The sequence below is a fragment of the Pteropus alecto genome, unplaced genomic scaffold, assembly GCF_000325575.1.
Source record: "Pteropus alecto unplaced genomic scaffold, ASM32557v1 scaffold79, whole genome shotgun sequence".
NCBI lineage: Eukaryota > Metazoa > Chordata > Mammalia > Chiroptera > Pteropodidae > Pteropus > Pteropus alecto.
The window spans coordinates 4,575,512-4,587,078 of NW_006494612.1; the positions used below are offsets into that span (position 1 = coordinate 4,575,512).

General features: G+C 42.9%; 1 protein-coding gene across 1 annotated transcript in view; it reads left to right on the forward strand.

Moving 5' to 3' along the window:
- Positions 1–6: 6 nt before the first annotated feature.
- Positions 7–11,567, forward strand: part of FOXO3 (forkhead box O3) — a 108,723-nt gene continuing 97,162 nt past the window's right edge. The window contains exon 1 of the mRNA XM_006926055.3: positions 7–656. Within this exon, the coding sequence (XP_006926117.1) occupies positions 39–656 (618 nt within the window). The 5' untranslated portion in view covers positions 7–38. The remainder of the gene's footprint in view (positions 657–11,567) is intronic.

Sequence of the window (11,567 nt, forward strand, 5' to 3'; positions counted from 1 at the left end):
GAGAGCGCGAGAGCCCGAGCCGCGGGCGGGCGGCGAAGATGGCAGAGGCGCCGGCGTCCCCGGCCCCGCTCTCTCCACTGGAAGTGGAGCTGGACCCGGAGTTTGAGCCCCAGAGCCGGCCGCGCTCCTGTACGTGGCCCCTGCAGAGGCCGGAGCTCCAGGGGAGCCCGGCCAAGCCCTCGGGAGAGGCGGCCGCTGACTCCATGATCCCCGAGGAGGAGGACGATGAAGACGACGAGGACAGCAGCAGTCGGGCCGGCTCGGCCATGGCGATCGGCGGCGGCGGGTGCGGCACGCTGGGCGCTGGGCTGCTGCTCGAGGACTCGGCCCGGCTACTGGCTCCCGGAGGGCAGGACCCCGGGTCCGGGCCAGCCCCCGCCGCGGGCGCGCCGAGCGGGGCGACGCAGACGCCGCTGCAGCCTCAGCAGCCACTGCCACCGCCGCAGCCGGGGGCGGCTGGGGGCTCCGGGCAGCCGCGGAAATGCTCGTCGCGGCGGAACGCCTGGGGGAACCTGTCCTACGCAGACCTGATCACTCGCGCCATCGAGAGCTCCCCGGACAAACGGCTCACTCTGTCCCAGATCTACGAGTGGATGGTGCGCTGCGTGCCCTACTTCAAGGATAAGGGCGACAGCAACAGCTCTGCCGGCTGGAAGGTGCGTACCCACCTCGGGCGGGCGGCGGGACCCGCCGGGCCTCCTGCGCAGTACGAGACGCGCCTTCGATTCGTTGGAGCGCTCCTGCAGGCACCCGGGAGAGGGGTTGGCAGAGAGCCTCTCCTGTGAGGCTTTGGGGATTCTGCGTTATGTCCAGAGGAGAGGAACCTGGGGATGGCCGCGGAGGGGGCCCGGGGGAAGGAGGCTTCCTGGGAATTTTCGGGTATGGCCAGGTGTAGAGAAGGGGCAAGGGACTCCGGTGAGGGAAGATCAGACGGAACTGAGTGCTTTTCCCGGATTCCCGAGACAGCGCGGAGGAGGTAGGTCTGGGGCCAACTTTGGAGTAGAATTCAACATAGTGGAGGTGCGGTGAGGGCGCTGCAGGTGGAGCGAGCGGACGCGGGGGAGTGTTTTGGACTTGGTGCCCGGTGGAGGGGTTGGATTTGTGGTTTCCAGTAGGTTGGAGGAGCATGGTGCGTTGTCACTAGCTGGATGAGAACCCCTGGGTCCAAGTTTTGGGTTTGTGGTTGTTAACTCCCAAAGGCGTAAAGATCTCATTAGAAAAAGCAGTGGTTGCAAGCCTTCTCCTGGTCCTCTTTCTTGACATCTTTATTGTTCAGCAATGTCTCTTCAGTAAATCTGCCCCTAGTAGCCTCTGAGATGTTCTGGGACCTGGAACTAGCCAGTTCTGCCATCGAGAAACGATCTGGCCTCACCTGCTGCTCCCGCTGAGGCTGTACTCTAGCGTTGTTAGAGGTGGAGTCCAGGTGTGGAGGACTCAGGGCCCAGCGCTTTACCTAAGTCTCTGGGAGAGAGATTTGGTGGCAGGGCTGGGCCGTAATGGCTTCTACCAATAAGTGAACCTGAAGAGAGGCTCTCTACTGTTCCTTTTCAGCCTCTTGGGGCACTGGACACGTGGTAGGGAGAGAGGTGTGGAAAGGCCTATGATGTAATGACTTCCTGCAGTTGGGCATCCAAAGAGATTAGCCCCTGTGCCTCTGCTGATACCCAGCTGCTTTGCTCTTCCTGGCACCTTATTTTTCTAGCCTCTTATCCAAGTATATGAATGTGACAATACCAAGGCAAAAGAGAGTCCTGTACAATTGCAATTGCTTCTTTTTGCAATTAGCTTTTTTTTTTTTTAATGGGTAGCTGCTTCCTCCTTCTCTCCCTTCCTTTATTGTCTTTGGGGAGCCCTGTATCTTCCTGGGCTCCCGTAGATGTAAGAAATAAGAAATTTGACCTTAGTGGAAAACTGAAGCACTAGAGAGGAAACTATGTGAAAAGCTAAAGAATTTAGTGTATTGATTATTAATTTGCTTTAAAAAAACCCGGTAAAGTGCTGTTTTTTTTTAATGGCCAGTATTGGAGAGGTCTTGTTTAGGTTTAAACCTTGTTTAGATTAAACAAACTTTAAAAGCAAAACGTCTGCTGTGATATTATTTCACAATTCTGTTTCATTTCCTTTAACAAGTGCTGACATTATGAATGTTATATTTGATTCGACTTTATTTCTTTGCAAAGGAATGCCAGTTATGTGATACGAGGGCTATTTACAAGAAAGGATGAGAGTTCCATTTTAAAGCAGTGCTAATGTGATGCCTTTTAAAACTGAGTTTCTAAGAGGATAGCAAGGGTTAATCTCAGTGTACAATGCTAGGAAGGGGTGAGTTTACAGGATCTAAGAGATAGATTTGGGGTTTTGGAATATTTTTCAGATTTCTCACACTTGAAATTTAATCCTGCATGTTTTAATTTGGTGCAGAATATCTGTTAATTAAGTTAGCTAACTTTTAGTTAAAAAGTTAACATAGGAAGGGTTTTCACCTTTCTTATGATTTTTAAGGTTACAAGAGTAATTCCACAACTACCATTTCTTGCTATTGTGCTTATAGTTAAAAATAATAACAATTTAAAAGCATTTGACTTTTTAAGGAAAGATTTATGTGAGAAAGTGTTATTACCAGAAGAAGCCATGAATTGAGACTGGGAGAATGGAGAAAATTATATTTTCATGTAGTTTGCAGGATTTGCAGTAGAAATTTTGGGCCTACTTTGTGGTTTTATGTCCTAACCATTTCTTGGTCTCATAGTTTCTTTTTCCCTTTTCTGCTGTTTTAATCTCTCTTTAAAATCTTATGAAATAGTATAAATTGAAATTCTCAACTTTTAATATGTTTAAAATACAAGGACACATTTTATGATTATTTTTAATTTAAATTTTTACACCAGTTCCATTTGAGTATTATGGGACAACTAATCCTTGAAGACTGTAGGAATATAATCTAGAGTTTTTGTAAGATGACCTTTATCCAAAGATGCAGCCATGCAGGAACTTCCAAATCTTTGATGATAGAAAAGGCCCTTTGAAACTGGAGCTGGTTTCATATTCCGATATGACTAATAGCCACCCTTTTTTATGCTTGTGGTTTAGTGGGACCAGAAGAAGGAAAAGGGAGAGGTCAGAACCTAATTGTGACCCATGTCTATATGTCCAGGTTTCAGAAGTTGATTTCTATCACGATTAGTCATTTTGGAAGCATGCATGTGCATTTAAACCACACTACTTTCATTCTGAGTTATGTATTCATTTTTTAAAACTCTTAAAATTTCTAGAATTCAGATTAATGTCTCCTAGTCGTATGTGTACTATAGACACAGTATGCAGGGTCTAGACTTTACTTTTGTGGATTTTTGGGCCATCGCATTTATGAGATCCTGTAACTAGGATTATTACCCTAAGATCATAGAATGAAAGAATTAGAATTGAGGCCTTGGAGATAAGAATCGAGACCAGTGATTCAAACCCTTGATTGCATATTAGAATCACCAGGGAATCTTTAAAAAAATACTGATACCCAGAGAATCTGATTTAATTGTGCTGGTGTGTGGTGGGGGAGAGGTTTTAGTGTTTGGTGGTGGTTAGCGGGGAGAGATTTGAAGTCCTGCTGATGATTTTAATGTACTGCTGGGATGAGGTTCACTGATCTAGTTCAGTGGCCTTATTTTATAGGTGAAGAACCTGGTTTTTCAAGTTAGTGACTTAGTTCTAAGATCACACAGCTAGTTAGTACAGAAGTAACTAGTAGCCGCAATTCTTAGTCTTTGTTCTCACACTATTTTTCTCTTTGAATTGATTTTTTTTTTAAGGTCATTTACTAAGCATTGAGTAGTCTTACATAAGTAGAAGTTGCTTTCCTGAAAAGCATATTTGCCTCAGTCTAAAAAACGTCTTGGTTATTATTTTGAGCATCAAAAGATAGATGAATATTGATGTAGGCCGAGTGAGTGCATCATGTTTGTGTAGCAGTTCAGTGCCTATCAGTATGTGTATTTGGGGATTGTGAAGTGATAAAGGTGGCACAGAAGAGAGCATTTTAACAAAAGGAGGAAGTTCTTGGTTAACTTGGGTTTGTCAAATGTATGCTGTGCCAGGGAGAAAGGTGATAGATATCTTACAGGTTCCCTTACCTCAGGCATTAAAGTAGAAATGAATAATCAGATGTGGTTAAGAGGGAGAAAAGATTACATTTCCTTCAATTCATATTAAGTTTACTTACACTGTACCCATAACTAAACTGGTAAGTTCTCTCAGTTTCTCCTGTCCTGGGTAGACCTCAAAGACTCTAGATTCCCTTGTAAGCCCTATTTATCACTTATTTTCCTATACACTCCCACACACCTGCCTTTTCCATGGGTCAGGGCACAAAGATGTTAGGCAACCACGAGTTTCTGTGGTGGTTCCCACAATTTCACAAGTGTAAGATACTGTGCGAGGACTTCTGCTGCCACTTCAGAGAGTAGTTCAAGAGACCAAGTCTTCCTTCATATGAGAATATCCGCTCCTATGGCTTTTTCCCAAGGTAAAAAGATGAGGGCTGACCTGCCACACAATGCTTGTTTACGCCCTCACTGTTAAGAGTTTTTTAGATTAGTGCATCCAGTTCCTTTTCAACATACCGTATTAAGAAAATGTTATTTTAACTGCAACTTTTATGTTTAAAAACATATTTTTTAAATTTCAAAATGACAAAATCATAATATTGACACATCGTCTTGTAATTCTGACCTCAATTACCTTTGGAGTACCACCAAAGGGCCGGTTTATGGTCGTGTGTGAAGAATCTGTCTTCTGCTTGGTCCATGTTGCTAAAATGCTGTTTTGTAATTTCCTTTGGCAGTACTGTCTTCGTCAGTGATTCTCAACTAATATACTTCCTCTTCCTACAGCAGCAGTACACTAGGGGGACTGTTTTTCCTCTTTTTCAAAGCTGTGTCATTGACCTACGAAGTGAAGAAATTGGCCCTTTTAAACTTTGATCTGTGAGCCCCATGTAGCAGAAAGATGCTTTAAAAAAGAAGCTAAGTGTTTTGATGTTTATCTCTTTAGAAAATGAAATGAAACTATGCAGACTTATTTTTAGGAGATTTTAGGAGGGTTTTATTTTAAGAGAATGACACTGAAGAAGAACATCTTGTAGTTAAACTTCTTAGTACTCTACTTGTGATTCTTATTTAAAATATGAAAGATATTTTTATTTGGAAGATTAATGAAGTGGCCTTGTCCCACTAAAAAGTCATTTACTTGCTTTGGACAAAGTTTAGCAGACTCTATCCATCCAAAGATCTTGATTAAAAATTGCGAAGATAAGACCCTTTTAGGCCTGTGTGTTCTGGTGAGGTATCTTACTTACCATTGCTGATGCATCAGATTCCAGATTCCCAGGGCTGAAGAGAATATGGAATTTATTTTATTTTCATTCTCACTCATCTTTCTTGTAGGGGAACGGACTTGATCCTATTCTTGACTCCTTGTTTTCCTCCTCACCTTTTCCTGTATCATAAGTTGAGGAGTCCGGAAGGGCCACTGTGGCTCTTTGCTGCTATAGAAGGAACTGGGGGTGACATACATACAAGTGGGTATCAGTGGACATTACAGCTGGGGTACCGGAAGTGAGTAAAAGATTGGAAAGAGAAAACCCTTTTTACCCATTTAAATCACATGCCATTTCATTCAACAGATATTTGTCAAAGGCATACTGTGTGCAGGATATTCTAACGGCCCCAGGATTATAATAGCACAAGACAAATACGGTTCCAGTTCACAGGAGTTTGTGTTTTACTGGGAGAAGACAGAAAATAAACTTGCAAATCTGTGTTCTGTGAACTTGTCATTATTGTCCATTCTCTTTGCCTTTTTCAGATGTGTACTTCTGCTTTCCTTTGTGTTTCAGGTCTGCAGAGAAGTTATCAGCAAATGGCAGAGTTGGTGTTGAGCTCTGGCTTGGAGCTGGCTTTTAATTCTCTGCGAATTATTTTCAGCTTGCTTTGGAGATGCAGGGCCACTGTAACATGGCTCCTATAATTTGGATCTGTTTGGGAAAAGCTGGGGCTTTCCCATATCCACCCAGATTAGGGAAATCCTCCCACTTGGGGCCCTGGACTCATCTGGGATCCCAGTTCTGTCTCATGGGGCCTGCTGTAGGATTGGCCTTCTTTTGGAGTGAATGTGGAGCCTTGATACAGACAGCTCATCTGCATTACTTTTGCCTCAAATTTAGAACTAAAAGAAATGTTAGAGATCATCTAACTATTTTACAGGTGAGGAAACAGTCCAGGATCATGTGGGTGACTGGCTCCGGGACCCACAGCTAGCAGCGGTGGAGTTCAGAGTGTGTCCTTATGAGCCCAGAGCACCACCGTTCTGTAATATCTGCTGCTAACCATTGTGGTTTCACAGCTGTTCGCGTTAGTGCCTCCATTTCTGCAAACTCTTACTTCATTTGCTCGCCTTTTGCTCCCCTCCCCCATCCTCTAGGCTGCCTCACACTGGAGTAGCTGTGTTTCTCTTTTTGCATTCCCCATCAGCACTCTCAGCTCATCTTGCTGAAAAAGCCTGCTCTATTCACAACACCTTACCCAGCATACCCCCTGACTCCTGCCCACTTCTTTTGTCATTTTTTTGTGACTCTTGTATATTCTCAGGTACAGTGTAAGAGCCTTGAGAGAAGGGAATGAATGTTTACCAGATAAATAAGCATTTCTGATTCTTGGAGCTGCTTTTGGGGTCACTACGTCCTCACCCCGCGAGGATAGCTGTGTTCTGGGACTTGACACTGAAAGGGGGTAGGGGGTGTTGTGACTCAAGAGTGAGGTAATGTCATGTGTAGAGTCTTTTGGATACTTGTAGCTATGAAGGTGACCTAAGTTTTGGACCTCCTAGTGTTGATGTCGATATGATATAGTGTAATTAGGATACAATATTCTGTTGTCTAAGGCATTTTCTCAGTTTCTCGTTTCCTAGTGTAGAAGTCCCTGAAAACTTCATCAGCTCCAGTTGCTACCCATCACAGAAACTGAGGGAAATCTGATCTTGCAATGACCTTTCGTTAAGAGAAAGTTAAATCAAGCCTGCCCTCTGTGTGTACCCCACTTTATGCCATGTCAATATGTACCATCCAGAAAGAGTCACCATGGACTTGTTCAGCCTAAAATTTACTAGCCCACTTTTTACAGGAGCAAAGCTGTTGTGTAAAACTAAGTTGTCCATAATGTTCTGCATTTTGGGGTATAAGTCCCAGATATACTTGAAGTTGTCTGTCCATGGATTGGAAAATAGAAGTCACACATGAAGGAAGAAAAGAAAGCAAGCAGTCTTTGAGATGGATTTTTTCAAGGGGCCAGTCTGTGGGTCTTCTGAGATAGTTTTCTGAATAGGTGGGTGAGCTGGTGATTATGATAGAAGACTCCAATTCTGATTGCATCACAGCTGCAGACAGACTCAGTATCTTCAACCATTTTATTCTTGATCAAACACTGTCATTTCTCAATATCACAATTTCCCCAATTGGAAAAAAGTACAGTAGCAGGTACTATAGAATATTGTGAAGTATTCCTCCTTCCTGGTAAAATGCAAATGTATGATTGGAGAATGTTTTAAGCTGGGCTTTTCTAGAGTGTATGTCTTCCACTTTTCACTTGGACGTTTTTTTGAGATTTTAATCTTGAGACTTTTTCTTTGCAGTGCGGCAGTTGCTATTATGAGATAACATTACAAAGAGAAATGGACCAACTTCTCTGATGGGCTGTGGTCCTTCCAGTAATTTTCTACTCTACTAATCACTTACGATGAGGAAGTCAGGTTATCCTTGTGGCTCACCTGCCCTGGCTATCCAAATGTACCCTAGTCCTGCAGTGGAGAAGTGAGCACAGAGCAAGAAAAGCTCTTGGTACACTTGTTAGGGGACAAGACCAACACAGGAAGTGACCCCTGCCTCAAATGAAATGCATTAGCTTTCCCTTGGAGTGAATCCATAAAAAAGCCAAGAGGGAGATGGCTTTGGCAATTTTCAGTATGTGTTTTGTAATTCTTTATTTCTTTGAAGACCTTTGCGTGTGTGTGTGGGAGAATCCATATCGTATTTTTTCTTGTGTTTTAGATATCTAGAGAAATTAATAACTTGGCTCCTGAAGCCATTAAGAATTTATTTTAAATTCAGAGCCAGCAGAGGGAGTACACAAGACTTTAAGCTGATCTCAAGTATTTTTTCCCCACATAGCAAAAGTAATACCTGGATTAAAAACAAAAAAGATCTTTAATATATAATGCTTTTGTGTAGGCTTATGTCGTCATCAGAAAAGGATAACTTGCAGGAGGGGTGATTAAAAACCTAAAGTAATGTTTTAGAAAGAAACCTTGCTTTTCTAAGACCCATGTTCCACATCCCATCCCCACATAGTTAAATGAAAGCCTGTTTAACTGAAAAATGTCCTCCCCTGCCTTTCATCTTTTTGCTACTCCGCCTCTGATAATATATATGTGAACGTTCATCTATACCTCATACCAGACTTCAGAGTATTCATTCAGGTGTCTGGGTTAGTGGAATGTCTCGAGTTGTAGTGCTGTTTTGGTTGAGATTTTTGATGTTTTCCAAAACATCAGTTTTCCATGGGTTGAGAGAAAGGTAAAAGATGTATTGTTTCCAACTCAGATTTAGTGTCCATGGATTCCCTGGAGATTATAACTTTGACATTTCTTATAGTTCTGTGATGCTGAGATTTGTCATGTCTCGCCACTTTGCCCCCTATTTTGGTTGCGGTAGTTTATTTTAATTTGGGAGTTGTAGTGGGTTGAAGAGTATCTCTCCACAATTCATGTCCCTTTGGAACCTCAGAATGAGACCTTATTTGGAAATAGGGTCTTTCCAGAGGTAATTAGCTAAATTAAGATGAGGTCATATTGGCTTAGGGCGGGCCCTAAATCCAGTGACTGGTTTCCTTAAAAGAAGAAAGGAGGACACACTAGATGCAGAGAAGGCCTAGGGAAGACTGAGGCAACGATTGGAGTGATGTAGTTACAAGCCCAGGAGCACCAGGGATTGGTGGGAGCTACCAGGAAGAGGCAAGGAAGGGCCCTCCCCTAGAGCCTTCGGAGGGAACGTGGCCCTGCTGACACCTTTTAGACTTCTAGTCTCCAGCACTGTGAGAATCCTTTAAAAAAAAAAAATTGTTTATTTAAATTAGTTTCAAGTATACAGTACATTGGTTAGAAATCTATATTGTTCATAGAACGATCTCCCTGATTGCTCCCTCCCTCCCCTGGCCTTCCACTTAGTCATCATATTAATGCTAACTGCATTTTTAAAATTATTATTATTTATGCCTATAGCACCCGGTCTTCCTAGGTGGTCTTCCATCCAAGTACTAACCAGGCCTGACCCTGCTTAGCTTCCAAGATCAGACATGGGGCTTGTTCAGGGTGGCATGATCATAGACCATGGACCGTGGCTCCACTGGTGTGCGAACCCAGGACCTTCTGTATGTAAAGCAGATGTGCTGACCGCTACACTATGGAACCACATCTTGCATTTTGTTTTTTAAGTCCCCAAATTGGTGGTAATTTGTTATGGTATCCTTAGGACATGAGCACAGGAGCATAGGGATGGAAGAGAGGGATGGGCAGGGTTGCAAATAGAGGAGAATAATAAAAAGATTTTGTTAAAATTAAAATTTTAATCATTCATTTCTGGTAAATGAAATTTCGTTCTTCATCCTGCTGTGAGAGACTGAACGGACCCATGGATTCTCCTTGATTTCCTGATTAGAACTATTAGAACTTGTCCCACCCTCCCATTTCCACTAGCATTTGTCCTTGGCTCTGTCCTCACTCCTCTTAATGAATTTCCTCTTCTCGGCCTCGTTTGAAAAATTGGTGGTATGCTGTGCTTGTGGAGTCTGGGCTTGTGGGTTACCTAAGGCTGTGCAGTCTGACTGAGAGCTTTGATCTAGAACAGTCAGTCTTCAAGGGGAGAGAAGAGCCTAGGGTCCTTAGTGGAAGGATAGTGTCAAAGAATCCTCTCGTCCCTCACCCTGTCCGGGCTTGAGAAAATGGAGCCTTGTTCGATTCACTGTCATTGTTGATGGTAGTAAGGCTAAGCCAGAATCTCTAGAGCCCTCTCAGCTCCTAGTTAACATCCACCACCATACATAGTTACAGATTTTTATGTGTGTAATGAGAACTTTTAAGGTTTACTCTCATAGCAGCTTTCACATGTACAATAGTGTTAGTAACTGCAGTCACCAGGATCTACATTATATCCTCGTGACTTATTTATTTTATAACTGGAAGTTTGTACTTTTTAAAAATAGCTGGCATTTTAAGAGTTGCTACTGTGTGCCACATTCTTCTCGTATATTACCACTAATCCCCATGTTGATCCTTTGGAATACTGTCTTGAATGCTTATCTTTCCAGTTGTGGCTGAGTCAGGGTAACTAACACCTCTCTCTGTGTTGATGCGGGGTGGACTTTGACCCGTGATTTAGGCTCCTTCCCTTGATTTTTACATGACTTAAGAATTGGGTCAGTGCCTGGGCTTTTAACAGGAGAGTAGGAGGCGTGGGTTTAGAATTCAGTTAGAAACCTGTTGGTTTGGGGATTCTCATTTCTGTTTGGTCACTACCTTGTGTGACCATGATTTACTATGGGTCAGATACAAAGTGTCCTATTTAGAACTAATAGAGTGATACATAGTGTGTAGAAAGCCTTTGGGTTGGGCTATTATCTGAGAAATTTCTGCCTTGGAAGAACAGCATATCTGTGCTTCTGTAGGCTTCAGGTAGGTAGATGAATGGAGACAATACCAAGAAAAACAGATTTCAGGAAAAACCAAATTTACAAGAAGTTCCTGGCAGAAGTTTGGCTGCCGAATCAAATATCATAATTAAAGGTATTAAAAATATTTTGTGAGGTGGTGACTCTTTGCAGTGCAGTTACTAGCGTTTAAAGGCAAACTGCCAAGACAGAAACAGAAAATGTTGCATAATGCAAGTTGCTGGCCGTGTTAAAGTGTTTATTAAAGAGCTTTCTGTTTTTATCTTTAAGGTAGAAATACATATGAATAGAACTTGAAATGATGGCTTTAATTGGCCACAGGAACGCAGGACCCACATGCCCTAAAATAAAATGTGGCCAGCAGAATACTAATCTTGTGCATGTTGGAAAAAATTTCAGAACTCTCAGTTTCATGGTAGAGATAGGTGAGTAGTGTCTGGATCGTGTCCAGAAGATAGACTGAAACCCTATGATAAATGTGGAGCAGGCAGATGGTTCTGCCTGATAACTGAATATGGCCGTGGAGTGGGGGAGGTGGTGGGGCTGGAGGCAGTCGCAACGGAAGGTGGCCATGGCCAGGGTGGACTTTTAAAGGTACAATGCTGGGTGTAAACTTGAAGTTTAAGGAGGGTGTAAAATTATATCAAATACAGCTTATCAGATGTCTCCTTGAAAATTGATGGGACATTAGAAAGATCAAGTGGATAGTTAAGTCATTAATTCACGTAATTCAAATTTCAAAACTGCTTTTCTTTTCCTGAAGTGTCCCAATTTTTCTGATAATTAATTTTATTTATT